The sequence below is a fragment of the Lonchura striata genome, chromosome 10, assembly GCF_050655825.1.
Source record: "Lonchura striata isolate lonStrDom1 chromosome 10, ASM5065582v1, whole genome shotgun sequence".
NCBI lineage: Eukaryota > Metazoa > Chordata > Aves > Passeriformes > Estrildidae > Lonchura > Lonchura striata.
Genome location: NC_140712.1, coordinates 15,217,929 through 15,236,259, shown reverse-complemented (window position 1 = coordinate 15,236,259; position 18,331 = coordinate 15,217,929). Strand labels below are relative to the sequence as shown.

At 36.7% G+C, this 18,331-nt stretch overlaps 1 protein-coding gene across 6 annotated transcripts in view; it reads right to left on the bottom strand.

Moving 5' to 3' along the window:
- Positions 1-381: 381 nt before the first annotated feature.
- The window catches only part of LOC110474260 (GA binding protein transcription factor subunit beta 1), a 19,900-nt gene continuing 1,950 nt past the window's right edge, over positions 382-18,331 (bottom strand). For 5 of the 6 annotated variants that reach the window (XM_021537536.4, XM_021537538.4, XM_021537540.4 and 2 more), the window contains exons 2-9: positions 13,447-13,554; positions 12,468-12,635; positions 11,850-12,044; positions 10,654-10,765; positions 10,164-10,277; positions 8,434-8,619; positions 7,067-7,182; positions 382-2,166 (exon numbers count right to left, since the gene is read on the bottom strand). In XM_021537536.4, the coding sequence (XP_021393211.1) occupies positions 2,014-2,166; positions 7,067-7,182; positions 8,434-8,619; positions 10,164-10,277; positions 10,654-10,765; positions 11,850-12,044; positions 12,468-12,635; positions 13,447-13,554 (1,152 nt within the window). In that variant the 3' untranslated portion in view covers positions 382-2,013. Of the gene's footprint in view, positions 2,167-7,066; positions 7,183-8,433; positions 8,620-10,163; positions 10,278-10,653; positions 10,766-11,849; positions 12,045-12,467; positions 12,636-13,446; positions 13,555-13,894; positions 14,036-18,331 lie in introns of those variants that run through there. The other variant, XM_085588822.1, reaches the window with a different exon arrangement.

Sequence of the window (18,331 nt, the reverse complement as noted above, 5' to 3'; positions counted from 1 at the left end):
AGCCCTAGTACTAGCCTGATGATGTCCTTGAAAATAATTATTCTAATAATTCTTCTTCACCACTACAGATTTCCCATTTTTATATTTTGATTATTTTTAGTCTGAATTTGCCAATCAAAATCAAACTTACCAAATATATAAAAATAAAAAGATATTTAGAATTTTTCCTACCTGCCAAATCTATAAATCCAAGTCAAATTTTGATCAGTTTGAAAAGTTTTGTACAGTACAATGCAATTATTTCCCCATTCCTCCCTCCTACCATTTAAGGCCATTTTATACCCAAAACTGTTTTTTCATGATTTTCCAGATGTCTAACACAGAATAGCTTTGACCTTCTCATTCACACACAAACCAACTGAATCAATTCTACACTATATATATGTGGAAAAGATATTTAATTGTAAAATAGAAAAAGTAGGCCAGAGTACAGTTTTAAGGGTAATTCTTCCGTGTACAGTATAGATAAACCAGACTTTTTGCTTAAGTTTATATAAACAATTTCATAAAAGCAGTGAACATGGAACAACAAAGCAAAGCACAAAGAGTTTTATCTTACAAAAAACGGATCTGCACAGTAGTTCAAAATTTAATGTAACACAGCACTGAACAATCTTAAGGCAGCTCAGTCTAAGCACAGGACTAAAGCCAGGAACTCCTGAGATCCATTCCCAGGTGACCACAGGTTCACGTGGTGCAAGCCAGTCATTTAACATCCCTCATGTTGCACTTAAACCAGTTATAAAATTGAGACAGTAACACTCACTTACCTGCCTCAGGCAGAGCAGTAAGGGTTCTTTAAAAGATTTTACAATGCTCTGAAGATGTAACGTGCCATAGAAATTTTAAGCATAATAGATCACTGCACAGACACAAACACACAGTATCACAGTGAGGAACAATGATGCTGGCTAGGAAGAGCATCACTACAACATAAAAAAATTACTCGTCCAATTGCGTAATTAAAATGCAAAAGTCCGTTAAAAAAATGTATCACTGAAGTAATTTCAAGGCTATTGGGGAAGAGGGAGACCAATAGGGATATTCTAAAATAGCTAGTATTTGTGTTCCAGTGGAGACATTCTTTTCTATTCATTACTGAACTTTAAAATGTTTGTACAGGAAAATCATAAGACACACAAAGTGAAGTTTCAATGCCTCCACTACCAAATTTTGCCTCTTAATATGTAAATTAAGATACTTTTTTGTTCTTCTTAATTACAAATTACATTCTTCCAAGAAATATATCATCCACAGTAAAACTGGCTGCTAGCTTACTTCAAATGACCTATAGGCTAAACATTTTTCTCATGATTTTTCTCATCTTTGCTGAAAAATACCTATGCAAGATGTATGTGTAGAAATTATAAAAACATGCAGCATATGTACAAACTGAAAAGTTTAAAAAATATTAGCTTCATATACATGTAAATCTACTTGGATATATCTGAAATTAAATATAAAAATTTCACCACCTAAAATAAAAAAAAAAAACCAAAAATGGTTTTCAGAGAATCTGAGACAACTACTTAAAGCTGTACAAAGATTTCCACCTGGAAATGTCTTATTCAGAGAAGCTGAGCTGATATCATGTAGAAATAACTGTTAATTAATTTTGTCACATAATCAAATTTCAAATTGTCAGCTTAAATCAACATCACCCTTAAAACTGTTCTGTTTTTCAGAAGTTAGATTCATACTAAAATCAAAAATTTCACAAAAACATTGGCTTTTCATGTTTCTGGATCCCTTCAAAAAGATTTATCAACTCATTTTGAAACTGTAAAAAAACCAACTATTTACAGTATTTAATTTTAAATACTTTTCACAATTTCTAAATTCAGAGTTTTTATGTTACAAGAAATCAATCAGAGCTCACGGCTTAAGTCCAGTTATCAACTTGTAGCATCTTCTCTATCATGAAATCCCATGGCTGCACCTATAAAGTGTACAGTTCAAGATTGTACTGCAGGTTTTTGAAAGTAACAGGCTTTGCAGTTGGTTCATTTTTTATTAAACAGCTTCTTTATTAGTCTGGAGGCGGTTCATTGCCTCTAACTTCTGCCGATAGGCCTCTGCTTCTTGTTCCTTCTTTAGAAGCTGCTGACGATACTTTTGTGCTTCTCTGTTTGCCTCATCCAGCTGTTTCTGAAGAGTTTCTCTTTCCTATCAGAAACAGAACCAGCAATATTTTGTCAAATAAGTATCAATACAAGCTAAAATGGCAAATACTTTTCCTTTATATGCAGTTCAAGTGTTATCAAGGGTATCATGGAGAAGCTGTTCAGTTCTTACTCGGGCAAACCTTGTATGAATGCTGCTGTGCAAATTAGACCCCAATTAACAAGGAGACAACTCCCCACACAGGGCTGGAAGTGTGGACACAGTAAGCCCGAGTCTACTGAGCTGCAAAAGTACCATGTAAATCTTCACCAAAAAAGAGCTGAATGAAAAAAGCGGAAGCATGGTGATTAAATACAGAATATATTAACATATCTCCAATCATTCAATCTAACAGGCTTTTTCCTTGCTGTTGTATATCTAATCAGACAATAAAAATGACAAGCTGTTACCATCTGCACTGGAGAGTGTCAGCTGCCCACTGACCAAAGCATAAACCTAACTGTTTCTAAACAGGGACTGATACTCTGCAATCCAGAGGTCTAATTACATCCCCAAGGACACCGTACCTTTATGAATCAACAGGCAATTAGCCAGATAAGCTTTTTTCCTTTTAAAAGCAGCTAGTAAAGAAATTCTTAAGTAACTGCAGCAATCCTTCATACAAGTTTGCTGGGGGTGGATATCAAATGGTTTCCAAGCAAAATGGTATGGGAAATGCCATATCCTCTGAAGTTGCCTTAGGAACTAAGGAGAACGTATTTCCATCTCCAGTGATGTAGGTACTGTCATTTTGTCTGATGTTGCTCTGAGCCCAATTGAAAAAGCAATTTGCTTGAGAAATAGTTTTGTTTTGATCAAATATTCAATCAAATACCATTTCATTGAAGTGCATCATACTTTTATGAGTAAGGTAGTATTGGATTTAAAGTAATTCTTTCCACTGTAGTTAAGTAGGAACAGTAAGGATGGTTGCCAGAGAAACAAGCCATCTCCCAGAGAAACAACTTGTCAAAAAACTGAGGTCCAGTGAAAGCAAGTTGTCTTTTCACCATATTCCCATCCAAGCAGTTCAATATCACATTCCCATTTAATACCTCTAACAGCTGTTAGAAGTTTCAGCCCCCCACAATCCCCTAAGAGCATCCTTATTCTTCTCCTCTGATGCATTCATTTATTTTCGTGGTCAGAAAAATACAAAAATACTCTGCCTCCCTTCTACTTGATACTGTTCTCAGTATTTGTCACTGTCACATTCAGCAGTCACATGTCAGCTGAATGTGATTAAATACAATGACAGAGGTGGTCAGATCATTGCTAAGAGCAGCACCTGAACAGCAAAAACAACAGGAGATTATATTAACAGGTTATAAAGAGACTAGCTGAAACACAGAACAAACTCCTGTAAGTGCAACTTGATTTTCCAAGAGGCTTTAAGAGCTGGAGGCTAGGGGGTTTGCTTCATTTGGAGCATATGCTAGTAAAATGAGAGCTCATCTGATTTTGCTTACTTATTTAAAAAGTTAGGCTTCCACCTATGAAAAATTGGATTCTGCTTTTAAGGCAACTTTAAGGATGGTCAGCCCATGTAGCAACTAGCCTGGCAGATGAAAAATAAACAGCTGAGCCTGCACCTCAGAGGATCTGAAACACACCAATGATCCCCCAGCACCAGCTCAGCTAAAGTTCTCTCTGTAGTATGAGGGGACCAACAGCTTATGTAAAACAGCTTCACAGATTAAAGCCTTGGTGAACAGAGCTACAATTCCCAGGGAGTTGGTCAAAACAGTTGATCCCTCCATACAGGGAAAGGAGTCTTTCCTTTTTGAAGGCTGAGATGTACTGAGCTGGGCATTATCAATCCCATGAACTGGTCTCATAAAAATCATCAAAAACCTAATACTGTCAAGAAGCAAAGCTGCTCTATCTGCTGTCCTGAGCAGAAATAAGGACCTTGGTAGTTCACTGGCAAGAAGTCCTGTGGTGCACTACAAACAGTAAGGGGCTATCCCTGCTATGGAATGTGTGCAAACATTCAGGGATGGAATCACTGCTGTAGAGTGTACACACTGCAAACATTTGGGGATGGAATCACTGCTGTGGAGTGTGCACACTGCAAACATTTTGAGGGTGGGAGGTTCTTGAACATTTTAAGAGTATTTCCCACAGAAGAGAGAACTAGAGCTGCCTACCCAAAAGCAGCACAGCACATTAAGGAAACTGTAAAAAAAAAAAAAATGGAAAAAACCCAAGTCTCCAAGGCAGGGCCAGAAGATAAAACCAGTATCTACTAGAAAGACTAGCAATTCAAAGCACATGGGTTAGCCCAGCAGCTAACAGGTGTAGTTTTTAGACTGTCACAGTCCAAACAAACAGAATGAGTTCAGGAGATGAAGCCAACTACTCTGTGTGACTAGGCAGTGGAAAGAATCCAATACTTCTAGAGGAGCAACACATATCTACTGTGAACTCAGTGGTCAAAACTGGTTCTCTGACTTTGACATCTAGAATAGAGAGGACATTATCTCATCTACCAATTTAATCAAACCCAGAAAATGTTCTTGGGACATTCTTTAGAACACAACCAGATGTGTTCTAGAGATCTGGAGTCCTTCTGCATCACCTACCCAGATAAAAAACAAATTACAGGATGCTCAGTGCTCTAAAGAAATCTTCCATTTTACCAGGGAATTTTCTTCATACATGTAACTTTTCATTGACAACAGGAACACCAATAACTAAAATAACCAACCACTCTTTTAAACAACACAAAGACACAGGATATGAATCTATGAATGTAATTAGTTTACAATTATGATTATTTTTTAGTATAATCAAATTATTTTCCTGGTTCTAATGCATGTCACCTTTCAAACATGGAACATGGGAGAAACAGTCAAATTAAAGAATGAAAATAAAGATCATTATGTGTTAATGAATTATGCATGAAAATGAAAAACAGAGTATCAGTGTGACAGGGTTTTTTTGCTGCCATGCCATGCTTAAAATATCAAATTGCTTAGGAAAAGTGCTGTCAATCTACAAAATGAGCTGAAATGTTTTAGCTTAACAGACCCAGAATAGAAAATTTAAAAACACCACTACAGCTTTAGTTGTTCCACAGTACTTTCACAGGAAAGGTTGTCACCTCACATGATGGGAGGATTTTCAGCTACAAAAACTTTCAAACTACAGTAAACTGTTCACACACAATGAACTTAAAACAGGAGAACAAAAAGCATTAAGCCTTGAATCAACCTTTATAATAAAATAAAGGAATGAATTAGAGCGAGGCAAAGAAAACAAACAAGTGTTTTCTGTATTTCCACATTGTAAAATATTTTAAAATATTTTAATGAGGGGAAGGGTCCCACTCCAAATTTAAGTATCTACCACTCTCTGTAATGAAGAAATTTGAAGTGAACCAACTTGGTGTGCACTTCTTTAGTAACAGTATCCACTGCTACTAAAGTAAGGTAGTACCATACTCCTGTGAACCACAACAAGGCCCTTAAAGACAACTGGCCTTCACACAGAGGCAGAGGTTTGCGTGTGCATTTCCAGTTGTACAGGCAGGCACAAGAAAGTCATCAAAACTTCCACTTAAAAGTAACAGACCAAAAAACTCATCTAAATCAACTTCTTTCAATATTTGAGAAATGTGTTTCACATATATAAATAAAACTAGTAATCCCCTTAAAAGAATTCTTGGTATTTTTATACCAATTATCTGTAATTAAGAACAGGTAAATTTATCCCCTAACCAATCTGGATTTTTTAATAATTAATTTACAGAATTACTAAAATACTTAAGGAAATGTAATTTCCTTTATTAATAATTCAGGCAGATTTTTTAAAGTGTGAACAAAAGAAATGCTTTTATTGTAACAGTCATACATTTAAAAAAATGCAGCAAGAAAATTTCAACTGTCAGGATAATCTGTAATGACCACAAAGCTGCAAAGGCCAAAAGTATTTGATGCAATAACTCAGGGACACGGAAAGTCAATGATGAGAGGTGGTAATTATTGTTATTGGACATGGATAACATAAAGCACATACTGTACAACAAAAAGTATTCAATTAGGCACAATTTGATAATATAAACAGAAGTTGGAGAATACAACCTTTGATAAATATCATGGAGTTGACAAAATGAGAAGTTACAGTCTAGTCAAAGCAGACAGCAATTTTCATAAACTTTTGACCAAAACTGGTCAGCACAGTTAGAAGTAACAAGAAAAGGAATGAAATGGTTGACCTTTTGTCGCTAGTATAAAAAAAGCTACAATTTTAAACTGAACAACTACATTCATTTATCATATAAAAAGGAAAGAGCTCTCAACATCTTTAGGTCTTTTGCAGTAGAGTTTAAAAAAAATGGATGGTGCAAAGTTGTGTAATAATAAACTGCTTCTTCAGAATTAAAAAAAAAGGCGGAGGACACCACACAGATAAAAGTTAACAAACACAGAATCTTACTGTTTCACACTTCCATCAACAGTTATCTAGATACCATGAATGGAAAGGAAACATTGCTAAAAATGATCTCACAATCAGAGCATGTGGCTGTAACAGAAAGATGAGGGTACAGTGCTCTCATTCACTCCTGGCAGAAAGAGTCAAGTCACTCAATAACGTATCAGCACCCAGTTTTAAAAACCAGCTAGGATCTTCAAGAAAAACAAAAAAAATGTTCTCATATACCTGAACAAGTGTCACTTTTACATGATCACAGGATCAAACAAACAGCCCTCCTATTTTCTTTTTACAACAACTTTGTAAAAGATGAATTTCAGTTACAGGAGAGACTGAACAAATTAAATTATTCACGCACTTCATTCTGTGGTAACATGGAAATTAATCTCCTGATCAATACAAAAACCATAACCAGATACTCAGTCCTGAACACTGTTCAACACAGATCACGTAATATACTCCTTACTTCTATTTCTGCAGACTCCACACGATTTTCAACAATCTCAATGCACTGTCTCTTCACTGGTGGTTCTTCACTTATTACAGTTTCTTCAGCAATGTCTGTTGCTGGAACTGTTAACACTGAAAATGTATTTGTATGTGTAAATACATTTACTTTGAACAATATTTGCACTACATAAAACTCGTATTATTTAAGTAATTTTATTAACAGTAAAGAATGCAGATACTTTTGCTTGTGAAAACACATCTATATAAAAAAGTGCACAATAAACTCAGTGAAAATCTACTAAAAACTTTAGTTGCTTGTATGCTACTTAAGAACTTTAAAATTCCTCATTATTGAAGCCTACAGTAATTAGCTCTGGAATATCACTGGCATTTTTCACAGAGTAAACAGACATGACAGAGAACTGCAGCAGAGTCACCAGCCTGTCAACTCTAACTTATGTAGCAGACCATTTATATAATATTTCTTGACTAAACACTAAATACAAACCTTGCTTTTGTTTTAATACACATAAACTAGTCTAAAAATCCAGTAGTTATTAGCCATGAATAAGAAACAACTGTCACCTCAGTTGCTATCTACAGCCATTCACCTATAATGATAACAAGGTGTACTAGATCAGGCAGGCTGTGAACCAAATAATTTTCCTCCTGTGTACAACTCTTCGAGCTTCACACTGGGAATCCTCATGAAGAAACCAGAGAAGGGATTATTTTTATCTCAATAGTGCCAGGGGATCTTTAAAAGAAACCACCCAAAGCATACACATCACAAAAAAGTATTTATCACACTATCAGCTTCTACAAACTACATATGGCCCAAAAGAATTTGTGTCACTCTGGTTTCACTGGTTCTGTCAGTGTTGCTCTAAAACTTCAAGCATGTAAGACCTGACATTTTTCAGTGTCAGTGTGTCAGTGTACTGACACTCCATGGACTCACACAGATTGCTTAATGCATCAGATTTCTAAATCCAAGCCTCACCTCCCCACAGTACTTCCAGCAATGCAATAGTGTAAGAATTAGAAGAAAGTTTTTGTTTTACTCCATTGTCTAGTTTCTGTAACAAGTTTGCAATCAAACTCACTGAAGGCAAAGCAAGTAGCTAACACTTTTCTCTTAAATGTCCCATGTCTCCTCCATAGTTCAGTAACTCTTCTATTCTCTCTCCTAAAGCAGAGGCTCAGCTGACATGTTAACCCACTGAACTGCAGAGGCTTGTGTCCGAGCCTTCTCTAATATAAGAACTCATATATGTACACAAAATGGTCCAAGCTATTTGCACCTAAAAAGTTATTAGTATTACTATTATTACTGTAGCTAAAACAGTTCCTCAAGCTGGAATCATACAGGTATGCACTTACCTTGCTGCCCATCTGGCATGGTCACAATGATGGGTTGCCCTATCCCACTGGTAGGAATGGAATGCAGGTTACCCAGCTGAATGCCATCCGTAACTATGGTAATAACCTGCTGACCTCCAGAACTGACCACTTGTTGAATGGCTCCATCCACAGATTCTGCAGTCACAACTTCTTCTGTGGCCACAACTAGCAACAGATTAGTAAAGGAATTAACTAATAAATGAAACTTTTATGATTTCAAATGAATTTTCATACAGCTGAGAAAACATTTATTCCATTAATACTTTACTATATATTATATTTCAAATAGAGTCTTTCATCTGGCCAACATAAAGCAGTCACATTTTGACATATACATGCAACACCATCCTTGCGCAATATAATAATATTGATACACCCCACTTAAAATTGATGCTTTGGGGTCAGTGTTAACAGGTCAGCAAGAACAGCAGCTGCTTTTAAGAATACAAAGAACTTCTGCATTGTACACAAGCTGGACTAAGTTACACTAATAGCAGAATAAAAAAAAAATTAACTTGGAATACTACCTTGAAGATACTTCTCAACCAATGCCTTGCCACTGCATGTCAGGACTCAGCTTAGATTTCTCTACTTAATAAAATGGTCTTCAAGATGCTAACAGATTAAAGGACCCCTAGAGAATCTTAAGTTTTGTCTGTACTCCATGAGTACTTCAAACAACTTTATTTCTTACACAAAGTATTCAACAAGACTAAAGGAAAATTTCTGCAGAACTGACACTTTTACAACTTTGAAAAAGAAAGACAAAGCTTAAGAAGTAAAACAAACCTTGTATGTATATAATTTTACAGGTAAAAGTGAAAAATTCCAGCTTAGCTACTTCATATTCATGATTCAATGAGTATAAAACAGTGAACTCTCACAGTTCTGTATCACTTCCACAAATCCAGGTAGGACAAGGAAAGCCTGCATTCAGAACTACAGCACATACCCCAGCTTGCACTGTATGCTGCAAATGGAGTATTGTGCTACCATCCAACAGTATTTTATTTTCAATTTTTCAGGGTAAAAGCAAAGCCTTTGATTTAAATAACAGACATTAGAGTGTTCTCTATCTACAGAGATGAAATTAAAACCCTATAGACTGTGTTGTGATGTTCAAGATGATAGAAGGTAGATGAAACTTGGAAGCTTTCATCTTTTAAGTTAATTACAATATAACATACACAGAAAAATCACTCTGTAGTTGAAATAATGATTGCAGACATTGTCTTCTGAAGATCTTTATGTTTAGAGATTACTGTCCTATAACACTGCTTAAATATTCACAGAGTGTTTATTCAGGAAATCAGAACAGCAACTCCTACATGAATAAGTGGTGTTGTATTAAACTTGATTTGGCTTCCAAGTATAGGCTCAGCAGTAAGAAAGACCACTGTCACAAAAAAGTCCAAATAGCTCTGATCTTTCAGTGTCAAACTCAGTGTTGGGTTTTAGTTCTGGAAGGAAACATTGCTAGAACTTCTTCAAACTTTGAAAGAAAAGGGAAGATTTTGTCTAAAAAGAAGCTATTCTATATAAAAGGAAAAAAATAGCCCCATAAATATGGTCACTACTCCTTCCTTGCTCTCCTTCCTTATCTATACCCATAACATCACTATTTACTGCAGTACTTCACGTGCTGAAGGAAACTTGAAGTTATGTACTTTAAATTTATTCAATTAGTCTAAATGACTTAGCTTGCTAACCTGGCGTTTCTGAAGAATTAGACAGTGGAGCTGATGCTTCTGCTAAAGCTGCCAACGTAGCTAATACTGATGTTGATGAATTTCCAAACTGTACAGCAGACACTCCTGTTTCATCTAGAAGGATGAAAAAAAAATTAGCTGAAAAATTTAAAACTAGCAAAGTCCCTTTTTCTATTTTTATTGTACTGAAACTTCTAGCACACACTCCATTTTCAGCAGCATTCTGAAGAAGTGCTATTCTAAAGTGAAGTTTGTTAAGCAAATAGAACTTCTGATAATTTATGTCTGTGAAGATTGTTGTTTTAGGTATATACATATTTACAGCACACAAAAAACACTGATGAGAAATATGGTAACTAGTCTTACCACTGTTTTTCCTCACATCTTTTCACTAAATGGTGAAAATCACTGGAAGTATAAAATCCCAGTAGCTATCCTTTAGGCATCTAAATGCCTGTTCTATTGGAGGTATTTGCAGAAGATACCAGACCTGTTAGGTTCACCACCCCTCCAGGTCCGATGATGAACTGCGGTGTGGCTGCGTGTATCGTCACAGTGTCTGGGCTCTCGGGATTCGTGTTGATTTGGTTCTGCATTGCAATCTGGGACACAAAGGTAACAACGTCATTCCAACTGCAGGTATAAAGGAGTTGTTGACCTTGTCTAAGAGCTAGAATTCTTGCATGCTTCACACAAACAAGGGGGCTCACCCTCATTACACTCATGCAATACATATACATTGTGTCCTACCTCCAAGTACATAAGGAACTTTTTCTTTTGGTTGAAATCTGAAGACAGAAAGTCTACTGGAGTCCAAAGAGTTTAACAACACACCACTACTTCTCCCTACCAGTTATGTAAACAATGAGGACAAGGCTCTTTTGCAGATATGCCAGCTCACTTATCTAAAAGAGGAAGTCTGAAGAACCAAGACTGCTGGGGCAGATGTCATGAGAAGCTACTCTGACAGCTTTGCAATTGCCCCGAATTGGATGCGGCAGTCATTTTGTCTTCCTATGAATTACTACTAACTTCTGTTTACTACACGCTTTCTGCAATCAGGAGAAGGCTAAAGGAACACACCAGAAGTTCAGACATATAAAGACATAGGGAGGCTACAGATTTATACAGTGGCATAATGATATTTTTCATTTGCTTTGCATTCTTTTAAGATTTATCACTTAATTTGCCTTTAACAACACTATGGAACAGGGAGCACACATTTCCATGGAATTATCTATTAAAATCAATTCTCCAGCATTTCAATCTTAGCTTTTCTAATTCTGGAAAAATTGGCATCTCTTCTGTCCTGTCTGAACTCCAACTAGGAAATTAATATGCATATATGAAGCTAACTGAATACTAGGGGATAGTCAGAATATACTGACTGTCAGAGAAGGGGCTTATTTTTTTACACCTCAGTTGTAAGGACTCCACCTACCTCTGTGTATTACATCACTCAAATTTAAAAAAATAAAAAATATTTATCCTTGACTTTGTAGGTGGTGAAAATATTCTTTGACCAAGTAATGTTTACTAACATTAATCTCATTTCATGTAATGAACTAGACTGGAGTGTGGCATTAACAATATATGGTGTCACAGGTGCTACAGGAAAAGCTTAGTTTAAAATGTGTAATCAAGTACTTTGCTGTAAGTCCCTTAACATGAGGAATTAAAAGTTACCTGTAATATTTCTGCAATGTCTTCATTTCCATTGTCTACTGCAATATCTAATGCCGTTTTGCAAAATTTACTCTGAGCATGAACATCTGCTCCATACTTTATCAAGAGTTCTACAACTTCTTGATGGTGATGTTCAGTAGCCCAGTGAAGTGCAGTCATTTTGAGCATGTCCTTGGCATTGACATCAGCACCATGCTACAAACAAGATCATGGCATAAATTATGTCATTAGAAACATCTAAATTAAGTAATGCTGGTCACAGAATGAAGCCCTAAATTGTTCTTCTCCATGAGGAATGCCCTGATATCTTACATTTACATATTTATTAAAAGTAATCCAATCTATCTACCAAATACATTATCTACCTCAAAAGGATTACAGATTCCTTAAAGCACATCTTTACTTGAAACAGCAGTAAATAATTCACCTGAAATCATGATGATTTTAATGTAAAATAGATTTCAATTCAACTGGAAAACAAAGCTCTCAATGCACACAGTTTAACTATTCATGTAATTTTAATACTGGTTTCATGACTAAAAGCAAATTGCAAGTATCTGATCATAAACCATTGCAATAACCCCAACCCCACTTCAGACTTGTTTCAGCACTTCGTACCTTAAGTAATACTTCTACTATGCTGGCATGGCCTTCTGATGCTGCCATATGCAATGGAGTTCTGTCCACTTTGGTTCTGGCATCCCGACTCACCCCTGCTCGCAGCAACACTTCCGTGGTGGAGTAATGTCCATACTGTGCTGCTAGATGAAGTGGAGATGTTCCCAACTGTAATGGAACACAAAACATGCAGATCTAACTGATGTCAGAACAAAGCATTTCTTCTTACTCTGAAGATACCAAACCAGGTGTCAAGCCGCCAATTCAAAACCATTTTCCCTTGCAGTCTCAAGGAGAGGAGCTGTTGTGGCTTCTACAGAATATGAATGGGGGAGGGAATTTGGTTTTGTTTTTTTTTTTTTTACTCTTTTTTCTTTCTTTTTGGCATGTAACATTTCAAGGGGGCCTAACCCCATTTTTAGTGTTGGTCAACAGGGACCTCTGGAAATCAATTAAGTCCAAACTTGTGCTCAAAACAGAGTTTATTTGGAAGTTAGGTCACTAAGCAGATTAAGGCTCTTAAGAGCTTGTAAATGCCCTAGGAATTTTGGGTACCTGACCTGTCTCTACAAGCTACTCAAAAATCAGCATCTCCAAAAGACAACTCAGTACCCGTATATCAGGGAACTCTCAGCTGCACATATTAGGTGGTTAGGACTGTTTTCATAATTCAGACCTCTTACTATACTAAGTGTATAAACACAGTAACTAGGAGGATGATTACTGCTTTTTCCCATTAACCATTCCAAAATTCATCCTGACAGTCACCAGAATGAGTTCATTTACAGTCTGTTACTAAAATGAGTAAGAGGTCATATGAAGAAACAGGCAAGTTTAATTTTGAATTAGACATTATATTATGTGAATGCAGAATTCCAAGAAGAACTGTAATATAAATCCTAAATTGTAAGAGTAGTATTTCTTTCTTCAGGTGAGGAGAGTAAGATGATTTACTTTCTCCACTGCAAGTTTTCATTACCCAGTCTGTGGTAAAAGGTGCTCCGTTTGCCATCAAAATGCGAACTTCATCATCTTGACCTGCTCGTGCAGCTTCTAAAAGTTTCTTTCCCAAATCTACTAGTGACATCTAGTGAAGAACATAAAGGAATATAAAGACAAAATAATAACAATTAACAATATTTTAAATACATACATGTTATCTTCTTTTTTTTTTCAATTATTATTTCTGAACTACTCTGAGAAGTTCAGAAACTGGAGTTGGTTATTTTAGCCATGAGAACAAACTTTATTGATTGCAATAAGCAGTCTGATGTTAGAATTACTTTTGCCAGTCAAACAGAACTCAATATGGGTGTGAAGATTTTGGTATGACAATGCTACAACAACTGTAGCTGTAAAGCTAAACAAAATTTAAATTGAACTGGATGAACATTTCTTATAGCAGAAGGTGGTTTCAAAGCTCTCACCTGATACTGCAGCCTTCTGCAGCTTTGTCCAGCTTTCAAATGGTTCTACATCATGGCTGCTACATCATGCATCCAAGGGCACTATATACACTTATCCAAAATGCCTACATGTATTTAGGAGGTACCGCTATGTAAATGCACTGAGATAGGTATGAAATACAACACCTTTCTAACATCTTGTCCATCACTATTTTTGTTCACCCTAATTTCTGTACCCCCAGATGCAAAATGACACAATAAGCATATTATACAACAGATACATTAAATAAAACCTTTGCCAGAAAACAAATATTACCTTCTGCTTTAACTGTCTACAGTTACTAAAAACATGTGAAGTAAAAAGTTTTGAGACATGACTGAGATACTAGCTGAAAAACCTTCACATCATGATTGGCTAACCTTGATTGGTACCTTTTACACCAAGGTTCCATATAATACTTGCAATAATATATGTAGACAAATTACACCTGTTTCTGTTGCATCAAAGATGTGCTAGAAACACAACTTTTTAAACTTGCACCATTTTGTACTTGCTATTAAATTTGTTTGGTAAAAAAATTTGAACTAAACCATAACTTATGCTACTAACAAAAAAATACTACTACTAACATTTTGGTACACCTATAGCTATGTTTTACACTACCAGGATGCTAAAAATGGAATTGTTTTTATCAGTTTTATTTCCAGTCACAAACAAATTTAAGCCTGTATTACTAATAACAGCAGTTGTGAGGCCATGCAGACAATGTCCTACACAAAGTGAAGAGTATATCAGTCCAGGAAAGAAATCCATTAACATACAAGTCTATCACAAAAACAGTATCTTTAGAAATTTCTCTGTACCTGGCTCAACTGGCACATTGCTCAATAAACTGAAAGCTGTTGACATTGGAAGAAACTAGAAAGGAGACCAAAATACTGCAAATGCAGTACTGAACACATATCAGCAGGGCTGTGAACTAGAGCAGATTACCTCTGTCTACAGAACTGACTACAGGCAGCAATATGCCTGCCACCAAAATACTCCATTAAGTCCATCCTTCTGGTACATGTGAACACATTGATTTGTCTCCAGCCAGAAAAGGGAAGAGAAGCAGGAAGGTGGCAGGACAGGACAAATACTAACAATGGGAAAAGGAAGGAAAAAAGGAATATAGTCAGATGCAGAGGAAGGGACAACAACTGTCTCTTTTCCATAAAGAAAAAGAGCAAAAGAGAAAATCTAGGAAAGATCCTAAGAAATGGAATAAGAGAAAATCTGTCATACCTTTTAAAAAGAGACACTAGAAGTAATAATACCAAACATAAGGCAAGAAATGGCACTTGGCAAGTGCAGCAATGAAATTAAGGAGTACAGCACTCCCTTTAAATGGCTTTTTTTTCCCAGTGGGGCTTGCAAGTTAAGGAGGAAAAGTATGCTCACAGACAAACATCCTTTTTCTGGTGGTCTAATACCACCACATCAAGGCCCTCAGAAGCAAAGGAAAGCCGGATAATGCAAAATACTGAGGTTACAACTAGCTCAGAAAGACAGCTATCCATTTTCCATTTATTTTTGGTTTAAACAGCAGTTGGACAAAGGAACTAATAAAATCTTATTTGGAACTGCTGAATAATTAAGGCTGAAGTAGACCTTTCAAGGTCACGTAGTTCAATATCCCAGTCAGAGCTGGCCCAGGGCTCAGTCCTGCTGAGTTTTGAATGTCTCTCTATGAACATCCTACCACTTCTTTAGCTTCATTTCAGTGTCCAACCACCCTCATAGAAGAGCTGACTTCAGTATATATTCATCTTCCTCCACTAACCAAAAAGACACTCATGATAACAAGTTATACTTGATGTCTGTTAAACTGAATTAAATTAGTCTGTACATTTAACACCCTATTCAGAACCCACTGCCCACATCTATACACTGAAATGAACTGCAAAGCTGTTATGAAAACCCTCTGCAGCAAAACTCAAGCCACTCCCCCCAAAAAAAAATAAATTATGGTGGCCTGCAAAATACCAGTCTCACTCCCCAGGAGATGTTAGGGACCAACTTCAGATCAACACCTTTTCAAGAGCCTCCCTGAACTCCCTGAATTACTGTGGAGCACAATCAATGATCCAGTTCTCTGCTCAATGCAAAACTAAATAGCTTTATACTACACTTGATAAAAAAATGTTCTAATCAAGGAAAAAAATAACCTTTCATTACCACATATTCCTTACATTAACCAACACTGTCTTGGTTGCTATAAGGTGTTTGTATTTTAAACAAGCACAAAGCATCACACAGGTTGGTATATGCCTCACAATGTAGTTTTTACTTCAGTTAAAAGAGAAATTAATTATGTTTCAGTTCTCATGGAGTACTTGGAAGCATGCTTGGGCCATCTAGTGGAAAAAAGAAAAAAAAACCCACAAATTTCCACTGTTCAACTAAAATAATAAAAATCCCATTACGTCACTAATGCACTAACAGCAGCAAACAGAGAGGCATTTCCAACAAACTCATGCACGTTTAGTCACTTTTAACCAATAAATACTAGCACTCACAAAATTTCTGAATAGTCAACCCAAAGCTGATTTCCACTTGGAGCCCATTCCAAGGACTGGCATTGTAGGAAAGCCCCCAGTGACAACATACCCAACTTCCCCACTACTCATCGCAGTCCTGGGACAGAGCAAAAAGGGTCTGCAGAGTCACAACCTCCCATTCCAGAAAACCTTTCCAGCTGCTCTCTCAAGATCGCTCAGCAACACTACAATAGTGCAGTGATACTATCACAAGCAAGATACAATAATACATTTAAAATTGAAATGAGATTGCTATTTCAAAGACCAGTCTGCTGCTACTCCACAGTGCTAAAATCAACTCTGCTGAACAGTGTTGGAGGGTTCTCTTCACTGTGTCATTTCCATCAAGCTCTGCTAAGTATGACAGCTGTGTAACACTTTGCATGAGGACTTTTTTGGAGAATAAAAACATCAGTGGCTCTGAAATAAAGACTTGAGACTGTTGGAGTTACTCTTATGGCAATGTGATAATGTTTTCAGACTTCTAAGAGCTCCTACACAAACGTGTGAAGAGAGGGTTTGGTCTATAACTGAGTAAATAGGGAAGAGCTTCTGCTGGGTTTAGACTTCTCTGGTTTAATCAGCTCCTGAACTTCCACATTACTGCAATGTATTCTGCACAGTATCATTAGCCAGATGCCACAACTAACCGGTAATTTAAAATAACATCAAATTATTATTGCTATTTTACTTATGTTCAAAGGAAAATTATACTACTTTTTCATATCCATCTTAGATTTAGGTTTTTATACACTCTATTAATCTCTGAAGATCACAGTGTTACCAGCAGGGTGTAGAATGCCACTCAACAGTTTAGGTGGAACTGTGTGTGAAATAGGCTTTGTGGGAAGCAAGTGGAGCTAAAAACCTGGCAACTTGGGACACCTGGCTACCACACCACAGTCTACGGACAATAGAGCAGCAGACACTGCAGTCCAAATTAAAATCAAGTTTGGCTTAAAATGTTGCACCATCTCTCCGAGTGGTGTCCTGCCCCCAAGAACCCAGACCTGCTCCTTCTCTATCACCGCAGTGCTGAGCATCAGCTGGTCAAGATCAACAGGCCCAAAACAGCTGTGGCAGAACATCTGGCAGCATGGAGACCTTCCAGCCCAGCATTTGTCCCAGGGTGCACTCCTGAAAGGGACATCCTTATTCTGGAGGAGCATGGACTGCAGCAGTGCAACTTACCAAAGGTACTCCAGTCAATACACACTGTGTCTCTGGTAAGGATGTCAAATCACACAGCTCCATTAAAGGCTCATTAAACACTTTTCCCTGCTCAAGTGACAGATGGCAGAATTGCACTTAGAAGATGGCTAGAGACCCATCATCTCTCACATCCATTACATCTGGAAAAATAACGTCCTTTCAGAAAGTCTTTTTCTTCCCAGTACTTAAGGAAAAACCAATTTAACCTGCTTCCCCAGAACTGACCTTCGAAAATGCTACCACCCTACTGGTTTTAACATCTCACAGTATTGCTAGAAATTCAGAATAGCCATTTCTAGCTAATTTTATGTGCCTGTCCATACCAAGATCAATAATATTTTGAAGTACAGAATAGAGTATATAGCATCTCATGAACACTTTGGAATCATTTTACATACATGACAATTGCCAGTGATTATAGCAACTTACATGGATAAACTCAAAAAGTTCATGTCTGGTTTTGTATGTGAATCAAACATCTTTTGACAATGATTTCACAAGCAATACTTCAAATATTAATATAATAGGCTTAGACTATCCACATTTCTATCATGATAGTGAAAATGACACTAATATGTAAATTGCAGTCAGCTTTAATTCCTGCGCTTTCTGCTTTCCTGACTGTTGTATTTGTAATTAAATTCTCTCTAGTTTGCTTGAACA